This window comes from Tenrec ecaudatus, chromosome X, assembly GCF_050624435.1.
Source record: "Tenrec ecaudatus isolate mTenEca1 chromosome X, mTenEca1.hap1, whole genome shotgun sequence".
NCBI classification, from domain to species: Eukaryota; Metazoa; Chordata; class Mammalia; order Afrosoricida; family Tenrecidae; genus Tenrec; species Tenrec ecaudatus.
Window position 1 is genome coordinate 54,108,476 of NC_134548.1, and position 23,290 is coordinate 54,131,765.

A 23,290-nucleotide genomic window follows, 5' to 3' on the forward strand; every position below is an offset into this window, starting at 1 on the left:
GGGCAAAGGGTAGGCTGTTGTGCAGACCTCTTTTCCCGTTCCTTCTCTTCCGCTCAGTCTTGTTTTGTTTGTCACTGTTTCCCCAGCACCTCCCCCTGCGTAACAACCCTTCTATGCCCAGTCATTGCTTCCTGCACACCTTCTTACTGGGTAGACATGAAGCATTGGAATTTGGAGCAAGACAAACTTCCGAAGCGTGTTACCTTGGGCAGATCAGTTAAACTTCAGAGATCTCTCTTTTCCTATTTGTAAAAGGCTGATTCTCTACTACAATCACAGGCTGGGCCTCATAGGTGGCTGAACACGGCTGAATATTCCTCAGTGGGGGGAGGGCATGGAGGTCATTGCTTCATCCTCCATGCTGATTTAACCTCTGGCCCTCCTATTTTCTGATGCAACAGTTGTGGTGAGGAAGGTCATGGCAAGGGAACTGAGAAAGGGAAGTAACAGGACTATGGGGAAAGGGATACAGAAAGTGAATTGGGGATAGCTACTGCTCTAGAGGCCCACCCTTCAGGGCCTGGGGAAGGTGGGCTTAGGCGGTTAGGGGCAGTTCTCCCGTGTTCCATCAGCAAATGGACTTATCCAGCGGAGCCGGTTTGCTCCTCAGTAGAATGTGCACACCACTACCACCTACACCATAGGGTTTGCTGCAAGGGTGGTGGTTGTTAGGTGCTATCGAGTCCGTACTGACCCATAGCGACCCTATGCACAGCAGAAGGAAACACTGCCCGGCCCTGCGCCGTCCTCACAATGGTTCCTGTGCTTGAGCCCATGGGTGCAGCCACGGTGTCCGTCCATCTCCTCGATAGATTGAGCGTTTAGATTTTAAAAAGTGCTTACAGAAGTGCCTGGCATATAATGCAGGCATCCTGACAGTTTTGTCAAATAAATTAATCCTGAAAACACTGACTGTATACCTGTTAGGCGTTGGATGCTATTCTGGACACTGGACAGTGCAGAGAACAAGAGAGACAAAAATCCTCGTCCTAGAAGAACTTAACGTTCCAAAAAAGGGGGACAAATAATAAATGTCATCTCTCAGGTTGGCAAAAAATTATGGCGACAAGGGAGACATTGACAGGGGTGGAAGGGTTAAAGGCAATAAGAGGTAAATACTGTTTTACACACAATCATGTAATCATGACGATCTATGATGCATGGATGTGCATGCCGGGCAAGCAAGTGTGGGAGTGGGAATATGCCACACATACATACAGGTCTGACAGAGGGTATATGTACATGGGTATTTACCTTCGTTGGAAGAATATCCATGAATGTGCTGGAGCACACAGGGGACGTTATAAAAACATCTTAGGCGAGGGAATGAGTCACTAGGTCTGAGAGATCAGGAGCACAGTCTCAGGGACACTAAGGGCAACTGACATAAAATAATCCACAAAGAGCATGCTCTATAGCCTACTCTGGGAACTGAGGCTTAAAAAGTCATGAGCAGCCACGTAAGGTGTAACTGTGGAGGAAAGAGGAGTGCTGAAAATCGGCGACCCGTGGAAATAACTAGTCCACCGGATCACATCAATATATCCCCACGACTCAAAGGCCAGAATTAGATCGTGCCCGGCTACCACTACTAAATGCTCCGAAAAGGCTCACATTAGGTGGTCTTGGAAAGGGTGGGGGATGTGTAACAAAACTCAGAATCATGAATCGTTGACTTGTACTTGTGGTTTATAGCTGGCCTATACTTATATAATTTCCCTTTCTCAACAGTGTTTTAAATTCTACACCATTGGCTAAACTAATGACACCATCAATACATACGAGCTATGCACTGGACTACAAACCGAAAGGTCAGCAGTGTGAAACCATCAGCCAGCTCCGCAGGGGAAGAATGAGGCTTTGTATGCCTGTGAAGATTTGCAGGCTCAGAGACTTGCAGAGGCAGTTCTACCCTGCCCTATAGGGTCACTGAAAGTCAGCATTGACTTGATGGCAGATGTGATCGCCTGAGGGGGATGATTAATAAAGTTCTCTAAAATAAAATGTCAATGATATCTCTAAGGTTTCTATAGAGAGACATACCTAAACGATAGATACAGGGATGGATTTGGGGCTTGTACTTAATTTTAGTCCCAATCTGAGAACAATTAATTCTTATTACACGGTCCTGCTTGATGCTTGACCTCATGAAGAGATCACTGAAAATATGGGTGCTACAGCAAAGTGTGGTGATGAAACTAGATGGTGCCCAGGCATAAGAAAGCATAGGATCTGGGGTCTTTTAAAGGCTTGTCTTCAAATAAGCACCCACCTATGCTATATGGAAGCTGCCAGGCTCTAGCTCAGTAGCGTTCCAACTCACCGGACAGTTTATTGAATCATAGGTCTCCAGGACTCACCTTTGAGTTTCTGAAGTGGGGCTTGAGAATTTGCATTTCTGATGCTGCTGGTCTGGGGACTACATTTTGAAAACCACTGTTCTAGACTCAGACTTTTTCTTTCTTGTGGGGCTCATTTTTGAGCAAACGGCTCCATAGGTTTCATGTTTGACTGTTAATCATAAATTCCTCTTCGGCCCATTTTTCATGCAGGCAAAACTCCCCAGACTTGCCATTTTAAAAACAAGAACAAACTGCAATGAGCGCAAAAGCAGCTCTGGTTTCACAGTGGTTAAAGCACTTAACTGTGAACTGAAAGGCGGGTGGTTAAAACCCACCAATGGCTGTGCAGGTGAGAGATGTGGCAGTGGGCTTCAGTCAAGGTTGCAGTTCTATTCTGTCCTATAGAACCCCTGAGTCCGAACTTACTCCATGCCAACAGGTTTGGTTTCTTAAATTAGTGAAACTCTAGAGCCCACTTTAAAAACAGAACTCTTTTTCCTTAACATAAAGGAGGCTAAGAAAGATGTGAAGGCAATGTCTCATTTCCTCTTGATTTTCATCAAGGGAGAAATGGCATTCTGCAGATTAAAACAGACAGCAAGAAGCATTGTACTTGGGCACAGTTTTCTCAAGAATACCAGTCTTCTTTTATGGGCAATAAGATGTGTTGGTGGTGGTATTCCTATTTGTGACAGATGTACTAGGTTTTCCAGTAATTTAAGTTTGTTTTTGAAAGGGTAAGTTTCTCTCTCACACACAAAATCGCCATCTCTTATATCCCTGTTCACTCAAAAGAACAAAAGGGGTCTTGTTCAGGCCCGAAGACTTCAGATATCAGTGCTGTGCTAATCTTGTGAAAACAGCCTTCCAAAGAAACCTGTAATTCTGGTTGGCTGCTTTGTTGAATCGCCTGTTGCCCCGATAACATTATCATTGATAATTCCTATTCCCAAACTGTATAGATATTCAAAGGCTTCCTTGCAAAAGACTGCTGGCATTTTCATTTTCTCTGTTATTTGGTCAATAAAATGGCTGCAGACTCCTATTTAATGACTGCAACAAGCCAAAGCAAACCGCTTTCCGCTGCGTTCATTCCAACTCATGGGGAGCCCATGTGTCCGAGAAGATCTGAGCTCCTGGGGGGTTTTCAGAGACGGATGACTAGTCACTAGACTCACCGGCCTTTCTTTTGAGGAACTGTGGGTGGACTTGAATGGCCAACCTTTGGACCAAGAGTCAAGCCTTTGTGCCGCACCAGGCATTCTGCAACGATTGTGTTACTCCGCTGAGATGATGTGTGCCTTGTCTTTCTCCCGAAAACATCAGCTCTCCTGGGACACAGATGATTGACTGCTTTGCAGGGCCAAGACTGGCACCAGTATACAATACCCATCTTGCTGCCAGGGAGTTGATTCCGACTAATAAATGCCTTCGGAATGAATAAATGGACCTGTAGCGATTCTGGTACGTGCTAATAGTCTGGGCTTGGCGGTAAGAACCAGAGGCATCAGTGGGGGATAAGTATTGTCTTAAGTTCAGGAACTGGAAGAGGTCACTTGGAGAGGGCCTGAGAAAAAGCTCCCGGGGAACCCCAGCACTGAAGTTTTGGAGAACTGGGTAAAAGCAGCCCGAGGCCTGGGGAGGAGGGGTCAGGGAAGAAAGAGGACAAACAGGAGAGAGGTTTTGTCCTGGGCTGGGCACATTCCATTGGTGGTCTCTCATCCATGGTCTCAGTCATTTTTCTCCCACAATTTTACCTACACAAACCCAATTTCAAATTCACAGCCTCATCTGTCGTTGTCGCTCAAAAACAGCTTTCCAAACATAAAACCACATTTCCCCAGACACTCTTTCAGTCAGTATCTTTCTGTCACTGACTCAAAGTCTTGTTACAATCTGCCACTCACAGTTTCACAGACACAGTTGTGGCAGTTCTTATCTTGTCTCATTCAATTCACCACACCAGTTTTCACACATACACAACCATGGTCACACACACAAATGTACCTACTCCTCATGTATCCACATGGTCAGCTTCCAAACACCAGGTTGTTAAGCAAAAATTGCTATTATCTAAGGAGACTGTGACCACCGCGGATCAAAAAACCGATGATGACTCACGCACCATTATACAACTGTCGACCCCCTGGGAGACTTGGCTCAGTCAAGTTGACATCACAATCAGTGTGCTCGCCTCTTACTGCCAGACATGGGTCGTTCCTGCACAAAGTCGTTGGACAGATTTTTACTATGTCAGAAATGCAGACTTGGCTAAAGTTGAGAAGGAGTAGGCACACAGTCTTGATTTATGGTTACCACTTGCCTTTCATGAAGATTCTCACGCACCCAATCACCTTCTCTCGCAAGTCACTGTTCCACCCCCACCCTACCCACAACCTCTCCCAGATCACCCCCCCACGCAATCATAGTATCAAACTCTAGTCCCCAGTCTCCCAGCCGTCTCAACCAGTTCCCAACACTCCCAGCCCTTGCTTTCTAGCCTTCACTAGTCTCTAGCAAGGTTTTATACAGGCTCACACAACCAATTTCTCATTCTCTCACTTTACTCAGTCCGCTCCTGATTCACTAATTCACAATCACAACTTCTCTCTCAATTAGTCACTCTCTCTCTCTCTCTCTCTCTCTCTCTCTCTCTCTCTCTCTCTCTCTCTCACACACACACACAATCTCTCACACTCCATTTTCTCCAGTCAGCTGATCACATTCATGCAAACAGCTGAGCAAGTGGTTTGAACCACTTAGTTCCAGCCTTTCTGTTTCCCCGTTTCTACAACCACATTTAACGTCTCATGACTTCCTCACATCCTCACCCAGTTAATTATCTCTCAGACCCTGTCTCATTACCCAGTCTTTCAGTCATTGTCCCCTGCAATTCATCTTCTCCCCTACTTAGTTGCTCTCTAGCTCCCACTACATACAGCCTGGGCCGCCTGCATGACACCAATGACTCAAGTGTCCCACTGTGAATGTAAAGGGGCGGGCGGAGGCCACCTTGAGGACCTTGGCAGACAGGCCTGGTGATGTACTTCAGGAGACTCAGCCATCGAACACTCCCCGGAGCTCAGGTCTACTGACACACAGGGAGTGGGGTGGTTTCTAGAGGGCAGTGACTTAATTCTTACCTCCAGGCTTCATTCCGAAGTCCCTCCTCCTGCTCAGCTACCACCCACCGGTCGGAGGAAACATGTGTCGCTACGATGCGGTACAGGATTTGGTGGAGCTTCTGGACTCAAAAGGACTAGAAGCTGGCAAGCTCCTGAAAACCCGCCAACGAAAAGCCTATTGGCCCCAATCACCTGGTCTGCCATCACGGGATGCTACCCGCTGGGCAGCGTTTTGTACTACTGGGGGGGGGGGTGCTGCCATGAGCTGCGGGTTGACGCAACAGGAACCAACACCACCAACTACTACTCCCGTCTACCCAACAGACTCACACAATCCCATTCAGTCATCTACCTTAGCTTCGAATGTACACAATTTTAAATTGTATCGCACGGGCCGTCTCACGCACACAGGCGTTTCTCGCATGCAGTCTGCTTCCTGTCCTCTCTTAAGTCTCATCCGCCCCTTCAACCGTTCATTCAGTCCGAGGCATTTTGCTTCTCCCTTCTACAAAATCCATTACCGATTGCTGTCCCCACTGTCCTCTCAGGAAATTCCTCAGACACATGCTGTCACTCTGAGTCGAAGCCACTCCGTTTTGTTTCTTTGTTTCCTGCAAACATCCAGCCCAAGGTTTAGTCTCTTCTGAAATGTTTCATCCACACCACAATCTCAAGACACCGTCTCAGTCATGGAGTTGGCTGCTCACATGTGCACGCATCCGTGTAGCTGCCGACTTCTGCTTGCACACAAATGATGTGGTCGCTTGCACGTCTCAGCTGCTCTACCTGCTGTCCCCCTTCTCCCCTCTGCAGAAGCACTAAAGCCGCGGGGAGACCCGGGGTGTAGACTGCTTGGCTCCAGTCCTCCAGTTTTACATGCACATGGTTAGTCTCTTATGTCTTGGTCACCCATCGGCCTTACAGCTATTTTTTCGCATGGAATCGACTTCCCACACACTCCTGTTGCTTTGGCTGATGCAGTTGCTGCATGACGGGTTTTCATACACGTTCCATCTCTAGACATTACGTGGACTTAGTACTTCCAGTGAGGTTTCTCACTTTCACACAACTCCCTACAGTCACGCCCACCGTCTCCCACACTTGGGTTCAGTCGCTCTATCTTGTTCCTGACCAGCTTGTCAAAAGTAACTGTTCTGCAGTCGGCATTACCTTCTCAGAAATAAGGTTTCATAGACTCCATCATGCTGTCTTGGGCCGTATCTTATTCATTTAGTTATAAAGTACAGCTGACACATAGCCAACATTTCTCAGACACAAAATCACAATGTTGTGGTGCCAAATTCTACTGTCTCGTGCACAGTTTCATATACATACATACACAATCACAGCTTTGCACCCACAAACACACACACACAGCGGCCAATTTGCTACATCTATTACCATTTTGCCGTCACGGTCCATGTCTCACAATGATGCCTGCCTCACCCTCGCACCACACAGTCCTCTCCACTCACATGCTCAGTGGGAGGAAAAACACCAACAGCCTCTAGCATCACCTTTAAAAATATATATTTACAGGAACAATTCCCCATTCTCTGGGACTCTTAGAAAAAAAAAAGATCCATTTTGGGGAAGTAAAATAAACAGTGGAGACAGTTACAGCACCGTCCCCAAGTCACCATCTCCCAGGTCCCCAGGCCTGGGCTGGGCCTTTGCTGATAAGAGGTGAGTGCAGAAGTCTTGACTCCACCGACTATAGCTGTGAATTGATACAGGACAGGCTTTATGTGCCCCGTTCCTCCCTCCCAACTCCAGGGACGCTTAAAGGGTCCTTTGTACCCGCCCGCAGGAAGTTGGGGGGCTGGGAGGGAGGGAACTGAAAATACACATTTGGTATCAAAAATAAACACTTGGGGGTGGCAGGAAGATCCCCCAAATCCCTTCCTTCCCACTCACCCCCATCTCAGATACAGGAAGAGATGCCCCCTCTCCCTTATTGAAAAGCCCTGTTTAAAAATAGATTATACTATCAAAATGGATGGGGCAAGGGGCACAGGGAGACCTGGAGTACTGGCTAGAGGAGCCCCCCAGACGGGGACCACCCCCCATAAAACCCCTTCATTGGGAGGTAACAGGCAGGACCCCAGGGAGTTTGGCAGACAAAGGATGGCTTCTCAGGGGGGAGAAGAGAAAAGGGGACATTCCTCCCTCACCAAACAGCTGGCTAAAAAAAGGTTGGCGAGGTGCAAGTTCCTATCCCAAGGGCGTAGCTCTGCCTTGGCCAAGACTCCCAAACCTTTCAACGGTGCACAGTTCTTCCAAGACTCCTGGGCCTATCCAGGAATAAAAGAGACCGCCCATCTAAAAAGGAGACCGGGCTCCTGTAGCTCCCCGAGGGCCGGCTGAGAAATAAATAAAGAAATGTTCTTCTCATGCCAGACCCTGATTGTCTCATCTTGGGGGCGGGGGGGAGGGATGTAGAGATAGATGGGGGAGATATCCTCACCAACCCCCTAAAAGGGAGAGCCAGGCTCCTCCCAGCGGCCTTCAAAAAATAAATAAATAAACCGTCCCTACCACTGAGGCAGGTGACGAGTAAGAGCGGCCACTGGAGAGGCTGGTAAAGAAAGAAGTTGTATTTTCTGTGTGCATGTATGTGTGTGTGCGTGTGTGTGCACATGCGTGCGCGCAGGCACGCAGAGGGGTGGGGGTACTGTGCGATTCTTCTTCCCAAGAGTCCCCACCCCAGCAGACGAGAACATGAGTCTATCCATTGGATTGCTGGCTGCAGAGAAGACTGAGTGACCCCGGTAGGGGCTGGCGGTGGAAGTCATGGCTTCTGGGGCCCTGGGGAGAGCACCACGGGGGTCGAGAGGCCATCCACGCTGATGGAAGGAATGTGCACCTGGGCGCTGCCACTGGAGGGAAACTGAGGGGCAGAAATAGGGAGAGGCCAGATTAGGGTCATGCTAGGGTCACTCACCGCCCTAGGATGGGGGTGAGGGGAGGGCAGCCTACCTGGAAGGAGAGCTTGGCTGGGCTTCGGGGTGCAATGGGGCTTAGGGTGCTCCAGAAATGAATGCTGGGGGGCAGCGAGCTGGGCGTCAGCAGCACCGGGGTCTGCAAGGAAGGGGCGTGGGAAGACGGGAGGCACTGGGTTCCAGCCCCTCCCATGGATTTCCCCCCTCAGACTCCCGAGGGCGCGCCCCACCACTCCACGGGCCTAGACCATAACCACTATGGCCCGGCCTGCAGGCATCCCTCAAACTTGACCCAGCCATGGCCTCACACCTGCGACTCCCAAGAGCCCCCTCTCAGATCCTGAGGCCTCGCTGGGCAAGGCCTTCACCCACCCAACTCCCTCCACATCACTGATCTCAAACCTCACAATTCACCCACCCAACAGCGTGGGCTCAACTGCGAACTTGCTTGTCCGACCTGCAGTCTCTCTGACCGGAACTCCCCCCCCCCCACTCCAGAGGTTCCCATAGAAGCCCATCCCCTTGTACTGGGGTCTCCTGGGCCCTTCAATTCATCAAGCCCCCTCCTGGCCTGCTCCCTGGGTCCTGGCCCCTCACAGGCCAGCCCAACTACCTTAGCCATCCACCCCATTCCTCAGCTGTCCACCCCTTCGCGGGCACTCACCAATGTATGTGTTGGCAGCAAGGATGGCGTCAGTGCTGGCCCTGGAGCCTGCAGGCCGGAGCCAGGCCCCGATCCTGGAGTCCGTTCGGGTCCCGGCCCACCCAACAGGCTTGGGCTGACTGGAAGCTCCAAGTCCCGGGGCTTCCGACCCTTCTGCGGCTGGGCAATCTCCGTGCTGGAAACGGTGGAAGATGCTCGGCTCACTTCTGGGCTGGCTGTCTCCATGACGACTGCAGGAAGGATTTCGGATCGAACCTTGGTAGCTTCGGGCACAAACCCCACCACCGCACCGCTGGAAGCTTCCACCTCTTCTTTGGGTCCGTCCACTTTCACTTCTGGGGGCAGTGGCCGACCCAGCCCCGGCTCCACATCCATCTCTTCAGATTTCGGGGCCTCGGGAGGGGTCAGCAGAACCTGGAAGAGGCATGGGTGCGCAAGGGACGAAATCAGAGCTCTTAGGGTTAATGAAGCTGTCTCCAGTCGGCCAGCCATCCATTCCCCTGGGAAGGTGGGGCTTAGTTTGAGGGACAAGGGACTGGCACGGGGAGGGCACTGGGGTAAGGCCTCACACTGGACTCGAGGCACCTGGGGCAAGACAATCACATTGATGGGGGGACTCCTGGGGCTACCTTCCTCCTACATTAAAAGTGGTTCTCAAAACTTTGCTTGAGGGAAGTACAACATTCACCTCATTTGAAAACTTGTTAAAAATGGGAATTCTCAGGCCCCTTTCAAGACTCCAAATTAATCATAAATTCTGGGGGTGTTTAACAAGGCCCCAGGTGAGTCTGCAAAGCGCTAACATTGAGAATCCATGCATTACACAAATACGCTCAGGGTTACTGACTTACTCTATGCTGGGTCGCTACTGTCAAAGACCCACTGCCATCACGTGGATTCTGACGCATGGTCACCCTATAGGGGGTTTCCAAGACTGGAATTCTCTACGGGAGTAGAAAGCTTTGTCTTTCTCCCATAAAGCTGCTGGTGGTTTCAAACTGCTGACTTGGTGGTTTTCAGCCCAACGTGTTCCCACACTTTATCTCCTCCTTCCCCATCAGGCCGTTCCCAGCTCTGCTCCCACCACTCTCTCCAGGGGGCCATCCTCTCCTGGCATCTGACCCGCTGGGACTTGTTGAGGATTTGTACCAACTCTTCTGGCAGAATTTTCAGGGCCCAGTCCTCACCTCCTCTGCCTCCAGGCAAGCCTCCAAGGGACTTGGACTGGCGCCAGTGCTCCCTGAGGGGGGTGCTGCTGCTCCTGCAGAGGTGGTGCTGGGGAGTGCTGAGGCAGGCCGAGGGTGAGAGGGTGGCTGAGGCGGGGGCTGTGGCTGCAGGGACTGGATGGTGAAGGTAGAATAGAGGCCTGAGCGCATGTACTCGTTCCGGCTGCTGCGTGACAATCCACCTGGGCCTGCCATTCCTGCGCCTTTGGGTGTGCCTGGCTTGCCCAAGGCGGAGTCCCCGGGGGCAACGTGTACAGCAGCAGAGGTCACATTTGTCATGGAGGAGGCAACAGACACCTCAGGCTGGGGTGGGCAGTCCTCACTGGAGCACCCTGCGACCTCAGGGTAGGACACAAACTTGTAGACAAACTTCTGGCCGCTCACTTTGCGGATGATGTTCTGGGAAGGGAGGAGAGGGGACAGAGGGACTTAGAGGAAAGGGGCAGGGTGAAGAGAAAGTGTGGATGGAGGAGGAGGAGGTATAGGGGTGCATCTCTTCTCCTAGGATTTTCCTTCCCACTGGTCCCTCTCTCGGCTTTTCATGTACCCGCCCTACCGTCTCTGAGACTGCCTGCCCGTATGTTCCCCAGCTCACCCATCTCTCTCAAATCGTCAGCTCCTCCTATGCCCTCTGCTGTCTCTTACTTCTTCCCCAGATTCCCGTACAGGGTCCCTCCTGCCTCGCCCTTCTCTAGTCTCCCTTTACAATGATTCCGTTAAGCCTACTACCCCTTTCTCCTTCCCACGGCTCCCTTGCATTTTTCCTCCCCACCTGCTTCTCTCCAAGTCTCATCTGTCGCTGCTCGCCTCCGTCTGTCTGACTACATCCACCGCTCTCACACACACTGGTTCCTCCCGTCACAGGGCCCATCTGAGGTCGCAGACACACTAGCAGGATTTCTTCTCGGCTCCAAAAACCAGAGAGTGTTTGTGGGCTGAAGGGTCAGGCCTTGGGAGCAGCTGTCAGGACCCAGTTTGGGAGATGAGCTAAGACAGGAGAAGGCAATAACTGGTATATAAATGCTGGAAGTGGGCAGATTAAGGTAGAAGAATGGGGTGATGACTTATAATTAATACAAAGTTAAACCAACTGCCACCGAGTTGGTTTTGACTCATAGAGACACGAAAGGACACTCTCTGGGGTTTCTCAGTCTGCAAATTGTTATGGGAAAAGACAGCTTCATCTTGCTCGTGCAGAGTTGCTGGTGGGTTTGAACTCTGACCAATGTGGACACAGAAGTGGCACAGGAAAAGGCCAGTACAGAGAACATGCTGAGAAGGCCTTATTATTACTCTCATGGAGTGTTTACCTGGAGCAATGAGAATATTAAATAACTGACAGCAATAGAAGATGTAAATCCTGGTATAGATATTCGAGGGGGGGAATCTCAAAGCTGGCCTAGAGGTGAATTCAGAGCAGGTTTGGGGTACTTCAGGACAGGTCTGGAGGTGCTCATGATGTCCTAGTGGTCCCACAAAGCCTCACTGTTATCGTTTATCAACATGTTATCACCACTCAGCAACATGGTTAAGTTCCAAAGACCAGATCATGATGTAAAAGTCGACATTATGCAAAAATGGAGGATGACTGCATCATGACAGACCTGCCCAATGAAAGCATCACATACGTGACAAGCCACTGAGAACCAATGCCCAGCCAGGTTGAGACGTCACCTGAACCATCACAGCCAGCATGACCGTCACCTCATGCCTTAGTGTTTTGTTAGCGACAGACTACATAGTCAATGTGCAGAATACTTGGATTTTTTTTAGTGTGATCATAAATGTGAAATGTCAGATAACGGGATCGCTAACAAGTGAGGGCTGGTGTATGGGATGGGAAGTTTAAGTTAGAGGAATGAAATATGAAAGTGAATACACGCTATAAATAGGAAAGGCTGTTCACAGATGTCTAGGGCTGGCTGGGGAGGGGCGAGAGGAACCGGGGAGACCTGGAAGCACTCTGGGGTGGGGTCGTAAGGCTGATGTGTGCGTGCATGCATTTCTCGAATGGAAGAAGGACAGTAGGGGATACTCATTTTAGAGGCTTCAGCTAGAGAAATACAAAAATGCAATAATTGGCATAAATATTGACAGCACTGGTTTGAGAATCTAAGAGATAGGGTGACAAATATTTTTTTAAATTTAGCTATAAAAAGATGATAAAATAACTGATAAAAATTACTGATACAAATATTGGAGAAAACCAGTGCTACTCGGGATTCAAGAGTGTTGGGGGATTGAGCTGGCATTAAATAGTGTGGCAGTTACGTAATCTGCCAACTTGAGTGGAGGGGTGGGGTTTAGCCTGTCAATCAGATCACAGCTTGATGACCAACCTCATTTGGAGGTGCAACCAATAAATAGTTCACTGGAGGCTGGACCCACTCTCTCTCTCTGCTTGACATTCCTATTGAAGAGTCACATGGATCAAAATAAATAAATAAATTTAATTTTAAAAAAAGAAGAAAGAAAAGTCACATGGAGCTATGCTGATGATGGCAGCCAGAGCCCTGGAGCTGGAGCAGCCACACGGAGACCCCTGCCAGCCCTGAGATGCTTCCTCCACCACTGGATCCACAAGACTTCCCATCCACTGGCCTGTGAGCTTCCTACATTCGGCATCATTGCATGTATTGTGTAAGTCTGAAGAGGAATTTATATTGAACTTATGGACTTGATTGGGACTGGGCTGAGATGTTCTCTTCAAATGCAATTACTCTTGGATATAAAACCCTTACACACAGATGAGTGTCTTGGGATGTGTTTCTCTAGTCCACCCAGATGAACACAGATCATTTTGGCTGCGGTAACGGAGCAGGAGATGCTGTACAGGGTGTGGCAGGCCAGCCCTGCTGTGGAGATCTCAGAGGATGGGGTGAAGAGGTCATTATTAATGCTGCAAGACAAGGAGCAAACTAACACAAAGGTCTGGGGGCCCAACATCAGTCTGAGGGTAGCAAAGGGTGGGGTATGAAATGGCAAACGTTAAGACTAGTTCCCAAGTTCTAGCTCCAGAAATGTGTGCCAAGAAACTGAAATGACGGCTAGATACACCGAGGGTTCCGAGCCCTGGCCTTACCTTGTCATAGTAGTACCGCAAGGCCCGGCTGAGCTTGTCGTAATTCATGTTGGTCTTGTTCTTACGCAATCCCCAGAGCCGGGCCACCTCCTCTGCATCGACCAGCTTGAACTCCCCCCCATCCCGTGAGGTCCAGGCGATGATGTGGCCATTGCCTTGCTCTCTCAGCAGCTGCAGCAGAAACTGCCACAGCGTCACAGATGGGTCCATCGCTGGGGGAGCGCTTACGCCATCCTAGGGGTCTGGAGGAGAGACAGCTCAAAGCCGAGAGGCTGTGGACACAGGAGGGGGTAGAGGTCAGTAGGAAAAGGGTTTCTTTCTTGCATCTTACCTCCACCTCTGGCCCAAACCTCACTACCATTTCCTACACCCTTAGCCTGGGAGTCCTGGTGGCATAACTGGTGAAGGTTGGCAGTTCAAAACCACCAGCCTCTCTGTGGGAGAAAGAGGAGGATTTCTCCTCCCATAAAGAGCTCCAGTCTCCATGACCCACGGGTCAGTTCTGTTCTAGCCTGTCCTAACGGGGTCGCTCGGAGTCGGCGTCCACTCGCTGGCAGTGAGCTGGAATTGGATCGAGCTGGGTTGGGATGATTCCTGTCATAGGACTAGATTTCTGGAGACTCCGGGATGGTAAGAATGTGTTTTGCATATGGGATAAATGTGAATCTCTGGGGTGGGGCAGGGCTAGAGGGTAGACCAGGGTGGGCAGAATAATGGCTTCTCAAAGATATCCATGTCTTAGTCCTTGGAACTTGGATGCTACCTTGTATGGCAAAAGGAATTTGGCAGATGGAATTAAGATGAGCAGCGGGGAAGGGAGATGGATTTTTAAATAACGAGATTCTCTTGGATTATCTGCATGGGCCCAATCTAATGGCATGATCTCTTACAAGTGGAAGAGAGTGGTGGAAAGGTAGCTCAGGCTGAAGACACAGAAGAGATTCAAAGCATGAAGAGGACCTGACCTGCTGATGCTGGCTTGGAAGGTGGAAAAAGGAGGCTATGAGTCCAGGATTACAGGCAGCAGTCAAACCGGGAACCACTGAAAGCTGGTAAAGACTTTTAGCTGACAGCCCACGAGAAAACAGGTCCCTTGAAAGGCCTACAAGTGCAAGAACGGAATTTTGCTAACAACCTAAGCAAGGAGGAGAACAACGTACATTCAAAGCTGGGCTGTCGGCCACCATCGTTGATTAGGGCACAGCTGTTTGCTTCTTCAAAACAACAGAAAGCTCCCTGGGAATTGAGCTGAGTTCTTCACAGGAGCAGATGGCCTGGGGGGTTTGAGCCCCGACCGCCCTCGTGGTTGGCGGTCCAGCGCCTAGCCCGAATGGGCAGATGTTTGCTGTGCAGCGTAGCCACGGCCCTTACTACAGCAATCCCCGAACTGTTTGAACTGGTTCAAACAAAGCCTTGGTCTTGAGAAGCTAAGTGCATGACAATTGGTTATAGCAGGAATAGAAAATGAATCAGCGCTCTAAATGAACTTTACCATTTTCTTTTCGATCCCAGCACACCATTTCAAGTGTCTCAGAAAGCTCATTTGGTCAGGTTCGGGTTTCCTTGCTCAGCTCAAAGTCTTCTCCATCTTTCAAGTTCTTTTCAAGGCTCATCCCTTTAGGAACAGACGCCTTGGTGGTGCTGTCAGGGAAGTGTCGGGCTGCTAACAGCTAGGTCGGTGGTTCAAATCTACCAGCGGCTCCTCCTCCCTGACAGATCCTCACTGCCATCAAGTCCATTCCACACCATAGCCATCCTACAGGACAGCACAGAACTGGCCCCGGGGGTTGCTGAGACGAAATCTTTATAGGACTAGAAAGCCTCATCTTTCTCCCCAGTGGGTTACATGTTGGGCAGTTAACTGCAAGGTCAGCAGTTCGGAACCACCAGCTGCTCTGAGGGATACCGATAAGGCTTTCTCCTCCTATAAAGATTTATAGGGCAAAAAATCGTATCATTGAAAATGTGGGTGAGTGCAGAGTGAAGACTCAAAGCCCAATGGTAGCCAACCAGACACCCCTTACTGAAGGGTTGTGGGGAGGAGATGAACCAGGCAGGGTGCAGGGTAGCAACAATGAAACATATAACTTTCCTCTAGTTCTTAAGTGCTTCCTCCCCCCCCCCCACTATCATGATCCCAATTCTACCGTACAAATCTGACTGGACCAGAGGATGTACATAGGTACAGAGAGCAACAGGAAACACAGGGAACCCAGTACAGATGACTCCTTCAGGACCAGTGGTAAGAGTGGCGATGCCTGGAGGGTGGAGGGAATGTGGGGTAGAAAGGGGGAACTGATTACAGGAATCTACACATAGTCTCCTCCCTGGTGGAGGGACAGCAAAGAAGAAGGCGGGAGGAGACATTGGACAGTGTAATATGTGACAAAATAATAATTTATGAATGATGAAGGGTTCATGAGGTAGGGGGAGTGGGGAGGTAGGGGGAAAATGAGCAGCAGATATTAAGGACTCAAGTAGAAGGCAAATGTTTTGAGAATGATGATGGCAACAAATATACATATGTTCTTGACACAATGGATGTATGTATGGATTGTGATGAGAATTGTATGAGCCCCCAATAAAATGATAAAAAATAATATAAACACACACACACACACAAAAGATTTATAGGGGACTCACAGGGGCAATTCTACTCTGTCTTCAAGGGTTACTATGGGTCAGAACTGACTCGGGGCCAGTGAGTTTTGAATGGGAATTTAGAGAATTGGCACTGTCAGTCTCAGTGACCTGCACAAGATCACACAGCTTTAAGTGGCAGTGGCAGGATTTCAAGCCAGGTTGCCAGGTTCTAGTTGTCTAAGGTCTTCACCATGAGGCTACTCTGCTTCTCACACTGACTGCTCCCTGTGATCCTGTCCACAGAGAACAGGAACTTCCCCGTACCCGCTCTACCTGCTCTCTTTCCTGAGAGCAAATGGGTAAAAAACACAAATAGGCTTCCTATTCCTTAGGGAAATGAGCTTTAATCAATCCATTTTTCAGATGGCTAGAATCACTGGGTAAGGAATAAAGCTTTCCACATCAGACAGTTTGGGAGAATCTCCCTGTATTATTTACCGATGGAATCTTCAATCTATAAATGTCTGTATGTATTCCTCTTTTTAAAAGAATAATTTTATTAGGGGCTCATACAACTCCTATCACAATCCATACATACATCAATTGTGTAAAGCACATTTGTACATTTGTTGCCCTCATCATTCTCAAAACTTTTGCTCTCCACCCAAGCCCCTGGCATCAGGTCCTCCATTTTACCCCTCTCCCATGAACCCTTGATAATTTATAAATTATTATTTTGTCATATCTTGCTCTGTCCCACGTCTCCCTTCACCCACTTTTCTGTTGTATGTCCCCCAGGGAGGAGGTCACAGGTAGATCCTTGAAATAGGTTCCCCCTTTCCAACCCACCCTCCCTATGCCATCCCAGTATTGCCTGAGGAGATCATCTGCCCTGGCTTCTCTGTGTTTCCAGTTCCCACCTGTACCAGTGTACATCCTCTGGTCTAGTCAGACTTGCAAGGTAGGATTCAGATCATGACAGTGGGAGTGGGGGGGGTGGGGGGAGGAATCATTTAGGAACTAGAGGAAAGTCGTATTTTTCATCGTTGCTACATCGCACCCTGACTGTCTCATGTCCTCCCCAAGACCCTTCTGTAAGGGGATGTCCAGTGGCCTACAAAAGGGCTTTGGGTCTTCACTCCACATCTCCCCGCTCATTCACTATGGTAAGATTTTTTTGTTCTGATGATGCCTGATACCTGATCCCTTGTGATCACACAGGCTGGTGTGCTTCTTCCATGTGGGCTTTGTTGCTTCTGAGCCAGATGGCTGCTTGTTTCCCTTCAAGCCTTTAAGACCCCAGGCACTATAGCTTTTGATAGCCAGGCACCATCATCTTTCTTCACCACATTTAGATGTTCACCCACTTTGTCTTCAGCGGTTGTGTCGGGATGGTGAGCATCATAGAATGCCAATTTAACAGAAGAAAATATTCTTGCATTGAGGGAGTACTTGATTGGAGGTCCAATGTCCCTCTGCTACCTTAATACTAACCTTATAAATATATGCACATAGATCTACTTCCCCATCCTCAAGTATAAGCATATTTGCATATGTACATGTCTTTATCTAGACCTCTATAAATGCCCTCTGCCTCCCAGCTCTTTCCTCTATTTCCTTTGACTTCCCTCCTGTCCCACTATCATGCTCAGTCCCCACCAGGGTTTCAGCAATTCTTCTTGGTTACATTACCCTTGATCATGCCCAACCAGGCCTCCCACACCTTCCTCAGCACCGATTTGGATCGCTTGTTTTCCCCTTGTCCCTGGGTTTATTAACACCACTTCCTTTCCCCCACCTCCCCGTCTCCCATGTCCCCACGGAACTACTGGTCCGGTTGTTTTCTTCTCCAATTGTTCATCCGTGTATTCCTCTTATGTCCAAGTTCTTTCAAAGAGCATTCAGGATACAGTTTTAGCCCGCTATGCAAGTTCTACATCCATGCACTATGCCTAGAAGGAGCCCAAGATCTCACTCTATTTCAAAGCCCACTTGTTTCAGAGGTGCAGAGTTCAATGTGACCCCTGGTGGCCACAACAGGCAACTGTACCAGTTCCTTTTGGCTGCAACAGAACCTATGATTTACTTCAGGCCGCATTCACAAACAGGATTTTGGATCCCATTTATTTGTACCTTTCTCATCTGACCCCTAATAAGAGATCTAGTGATTTGACTAATTCCAATGTGTTTAGTTCTCTTACCTCGTTCATTTAGTAAATATTTACCGAGTGTCTATTGCTTTCTGTAAGAATACGGCCTCAGAAACCCCGTGAGGCAGTTCTACTTTGTCCTACAGGGTCTACGTGAGTCATAAATGATTCAACTGCAATGGGTTCCCGGGGGGCCAGGGGAATTCATCAAGCGAAGAGAACAGACAAAAACCCCTGCTCTGGTGGCCTCCATCAGTTCGAGAAGCCTGACGCAAACCAAGATGAACACGTCAAAGCACTATAGACGGCAGTAGGAGCCACAGAGCCAAAGAAAGCCGGAAAGGAGTCATTTTTAAAAGGGTAATTCGGGCTGGGTCGTCACTGAGGAAGTGACATTTGTGCAAAGTCGGGAAAGAGTATCTTGGACTCCAGCTTGGGAACATCTGGGGGAGCAGCACTTCAGGCGTGGGGAAGAGCCAGTGTAAAAGGGCTCACAGCTGGAAGTGCCGGAGCCACTACAAGAAGCTCCTCTAGGCGGGAGAGGAATGAGTAAGGCGGAAAGAAGTAAGGTGATGAAGACAGAGGGAGCAAGAGGTCAGACTATGACTTTTTTCACATATTACATGGAATTTGGCTTTAACTGAGTGAGCCTTGAGAGGACTGGGAACAAAGGGACAGGTGACATACAGTGATATGCTGTGACTTGGCATTTAATAGGTGCCCCCTTCACATGAGAACAGATGGTAGGGGCTCTACTGCACCAGGGCAAGTGAGAGCCAGTGAACTTGGTGAGCGAGCAGGGGCTGCATCCTGATTAAACGCTGTAGGGCCGAGAGGCTCTGCTGACAGGTAGCAGAGTGAATGGTTGACAAGAGGGGAGTCCGGGATGACTCCAGGCTTTGGGTCTGATCATCTGGAAAGGCAGAGTTGTGACAACTGAGATGGGGAGCACTATGGAGAGCAGGTATTGTGGGGAGATGAGGAGGTCAGTTTTGGAGCCAGCCAGTTTCAGATGCTTCTTAGACACCTATGTGCATGCTATGAAAAATTTAATTAAAAAAGTCATCAGACACACAGTCCTTAAGACAGACTGTACAATGTTTTACTCATTTAACTCCTTTAATTCTCAAGCCCCCAATACAGGGTAGATATTATTGTCATTATTCTCGTCTTCCAGGTAGGAATGGAGGCACAGAAAAATAGCTTGCTCAAGGTCACAGAGCTGGAGCTGGAAGAGGCCATAATCAAAGTCAAGCAGTTTGGCTCCTGTCAGCAATCTTAACCCCTTATAACACCAGCTCAAAATTGCGAGACACACAGAGAGGCAAGAGCTAGAGGGTGACAGGGAGACTAGGGGGCTCACTGAGGGCTTTCCTGAGGAGACTGAAGGAGGTACCACGCGGGGCCAATGGCTGTAGGAAAAGAGCTCCCGGTAGAGGGAACAGTATGTGTAAAGGCTCTGAGGTGGGTCCCTGCTTGGCAAGCTACATTGTGGCCACCCTGAAATGCCCACAGTTCCCTTAATGCACCAGAAGAGTCCCCATCTCTGAGGATACACATGTGCTGTTCTTGCCAGAAGTGCCCTCTCCCATTTCTGTACCGGACGGACCCTTTATTACACCATCAAGGTGTGGCTCCCCCCACCCCCCACCCCGGCTGCAGAATGAACGCTTCCTCTGCATGGTCCAGTATGTCAATTCACTAATTGGCCTTTGTAGAGCTGCTTCTCTTGAGTCTTCAGCCCCATAGTCCTCTCACCTGTGCTAGCTGTGTGTCCTTGGGCAGCTTGCTTAACCTCTCTGTTTCTGTTAAATGGAACAATTTTACTCTCCAGGGCTTTCGTGAGGACTGAAGGGGTTGCTAGAGATGAAGGACTTCGAAATGCTTCTCTGGCACATGGCAGGCACTCAAACAAATGGGGGAATTATAGCGTCTTTCATTCTTTTCCTTTCCAACAGTGATCTTTCCCCATCTCCCAGCACCTTTCAAATGAGGCCTGCTCTGCCCCCCCCCCCGCAGAATCACTTAAATATCACCTCTCGTATCTCTTCATTTCTACCCCCTACCCTGAACTTTCTGTTTTTCCGTTCATTCATGTAACGAATTTGCATTAAATACCTACAACGTAAGTGGTAAAACAAACTTCCACAGGAGGCAGGTTTTTGGGTGCTAGGGATGCTGCTGTGAGTCCATATACGGACAATTTAAGGCCACGGGTGCTCCCATTCTGATGGGGAAACATAGACAATAAGCCTAACAAACGGGAACATCCTCCAGTGCATTAGGGATAAGGGGCCCCAAATCCCAAACCCAACCCCCTGTCATTGAGTTGATTCTGACTCAAAGCGAAGGTTTCTGAGACTGGAAATCTTTATGAGAGTAGATTGTCTCATCGTTCTCCCAAGGAACAGATGGTAGGTTTGAACTGCCAACCTTTCAATTTGCAGCTCGACTCTTAACCAGGGGCCCTTATAAAGGGAAAAGGAACAAATAAAGCAGAAAAGTAGTCTGAGTCAAGCTGTGTATGTGTGGGTCCAGGGTATCCGTTTTAAACAAGGTAGTCAGGGAGGTTGACCTGAAAGGTTGACATATGAATAGAGGCCTGAAGGAAACCATGCATATATCTCAGGGAAGTGGGGCCCCAGCTAAGAAAACAGCTAATGCAGAGGTCTGGAGTCTGTGAAGACCAGTGAGGGCAAGCTAGAGAGATGGAAGAGGTACATGAGGTGATCCCAGAGAGGCAACTTGTTTTATTGTCATTAACTCACAGGGATCCTTTATTCCAGAGGAGCCCCTCATCTTACAGATGGGAACGAGGAAGACACAGTGGAAGAGGGATTCAATCACTCAGAGCTGCTGGGGGTGGGAGGGTGGAGGACAGAGACAGCTCTGCTGGCAGAGGGACCAGCAAGAACAAAAACTTGGAGCTGCAAGCTCATTTGGCTTTTGTGAAGTGGGCTCCATAGAGTGGGATGAAGTGACAGTGGGGGGTGTCAGACGTGCATTTGTCCCCTGAGGGGCAGCCTAGCCTGGTACATATTGGGCAACTTTTAAATAAGGTATTTATGCCCGAGTTCATTAAAAAAGCACTTAAAACGCATCACATCACCTGACATATAATATGTGCTCAATAAATATTGGCTCACACTGGTATTTTCGAGGTGCTCTGGTGCTATAGTGGATTATGAGTTGGACTGCTATTGCCAGGTTAGCGGTTCAAAGCCATCAGCTGATCTGTGGGAGAAAGATGAAGCTATGTGCTCTCATAAGGATGTAGTCTTGGAACCTACAGGGTTGCGATGAATTGGAATTGACTGGACAGCAGTAGGGGCTTATTTGCGGGGGTGGTGGTGGTGGTGGTGGTATTGGTATTATTATCACTAATACGGAATTCGTTGGCAGTAAAAATGACCTGAGTCCAAGAAGCAAAGAGAATCATGTACTACTGGAGGATGGGGGGAGGAATGGGCAGGCAAGGGCACAGATTGATCCACCACAAGGAACAGGGATCCTCTGGGAGAGTGGTTACAAAGCACCAAACCTATGGGAGATCCCCTTGCAGATACAAAATACTAGACTGACCTACTGTTAAAAGGAAGGGAGAAGCCCCGCAACAGCTCGGTCTGCAAACGAGAGAGGAGAGAGGGTAACGGACGGATACCAGCATACAGACCACAAAATGAAGAGCGAGGATGAAGTCATGGCTGATGCACTGGAGGACTGGAGAAGCAGGGACATAAACCCACCGACTGACTCACTCTAGAGGGCCGGTGGTGTCCACAACACTAGGGACTAATTCAGTACAAGGAACTGGCGGGGTGGAATAAACATGGCCACAGACAGGTCCCCCGAAAGTTGCACCGGTAAAATACAAGCACTCAAACTCACTTATTATAAATGGGGATTGGACAATACCACAGACTGGTCCTCTATAAGTTGGGGTGGGTGCAAGACCATAGATGGGTCCACTGTAAGTTCGGGTGGGGAGAAATATAAGCACGCAGACTGATCCATTATAAGACTGGTGAGGGGGGTGGTGGTGTTAGGCCACAGTCAGATCCACTACATGGGGCGAAGGGAGGGGGTACATCCACCAGCTATGGTGGTGGTGGTAGTGGTGGCAGTGAGGGGCCGAACACCATCGGGCCACGGGCCAAGCCATATTCCCCCCACCACCCTGCCCCGCGCGGGGGTGGGAAGAATACGTGGGGTCATGAAGAGCCCTCCCCAACCTTCAGGCCCGGGGCTCACCTGTGCGCAGTGTGATAGCGGCGCTGGCGCGGTTGGCAGCTCCGGGGGGCGGGGGCTCCATGCGTGGCCCCACCGCCCCCCAGGCCCCAGCTTCGAGGCGGCAGTGGCGGTGGTGCGGCGGTGGCGGCAGCGGCAGCGGCAGCAGCGGCGGCGGCGGGCGGCAGCACCTAGAAGCCGCCCCTGTGTGTCTCCACGGCTCACGTGGGCCCATAAAGGCGGAGCTGTGCCCCACCGCTCCCTGATTGGCACAAGCAGCGCAGGACGCGAGGCATCGGGAATGAGGAGGCGAGCCTTGCCCCGCAAAGGCCTACTGTGATTGGCCCAAAGAGAACTGATGGCCCGCAGACTGCCTGGGTCCCCAGGGGTGTGCTTGGCTCGCTGGGGCTCCGCTCTGATTCGTGCAAGGCCTGCTAGACCGTGGGCAGTTGACAAAATTCTGGAGGCGCCAGGCACTGATTGGCCTGAATGGGATTGATGGCACACAGCCGGCCTCCTAGGATGCGGTGGGTGGGCCCTGCTTTGTGCTGATTGGCGCATGAGGGACTCCTAGACAGCTGCCAAAACACCAAGGGGGTGGTGCCGCACTCCACGCTGCTGAGCGGAAACAGGACTTGTATGGAAGTGGGAGGAGCAGCCCGCTAGAGGGTGGGGCCCTGGCTCTGCGTGGGCGGGCAGGCTAGCTCTATGATGATTGGCGGAGAAGAGTAATTTAGGACAGGACGGAAGTAGGAGGGTAGGACGGCTGGTGGACACTTGAAGGATCGCTGAGGGGCAGAAACTCAAAACCCAACCAGAACCCAACCCAGTGCCGTTGCTTCAGACCCAGAATGACCCGATGGGGGCAGAGCAGAACGGCGCCTTATGGCTCCCCAAAACAGACCACCTCCCTTGTTCCAGCCCAGGAACTGCTGCCTTTGAACTGCTT

General features: G+C 49.9%; 1 protein-coding gene across 1 annotated transcript; it reads right to left on the bottom strand.

Annotated features, from left to right (window-relative positions):
• Positions 1-6,844: 6,844 nt before the first annotated feature.
• ELK1 (ETS transcription factor ELK1) lies at positions 6,845-22,561 on the bottom strand. Its single transcript, XM_075539181.1, has 6 exons — positions 22,366-22,561; positions 13,382-13,653; positions 10,261-10,698; positions 9,074-9,487; positions 8,447-8,548; positions 6,845-8,357 (listed from the first exon to the last, which is right to left on the bottom strand). Exons 2-6 carry the CDS (start codon positions 13,589-13,591, stop codon positions 8,259-8,261), a joined length of 1,263 nt encoding a protein of 420 aa, XP_075395296.1. The 5' UTR covers positions 13,592-13,653; positions 22,366-22,561; the 3' UTR covers positions 6,845-8,258.
• Positions 22,562-23,290: the final 729 nt, after the last annotated feature.

What these genes read in the sequence shown, in the direction of transcription:
- ELK1 (XM_075539181.1), bottom strand. Translation starts at nt 13,591, where the DNA reads ATGGACCCATCTGTGACGCTGTGGCAGTTTCTGCTGCAGCTGCTGAGA. An exon ending in CTTGCCTGGAGGCAGAGGAG is followed by an intron (nt 9,488 to 10,260) that starts GTGAGGACTGGG and finishes TGCCTCTTCCAG; the next exon opens with GTTCTGCTGACCCCTCCCGA. An exon ending in CAGCCAAGCTCTCCTTCCAG is followed by an intron (nt 8,358 to 8,446) that starts GTAGGCTGCCCT and finishes TCTGCCCCTCAG; the next exon opens with TTTCCCTCCAGTGGCAGCGC.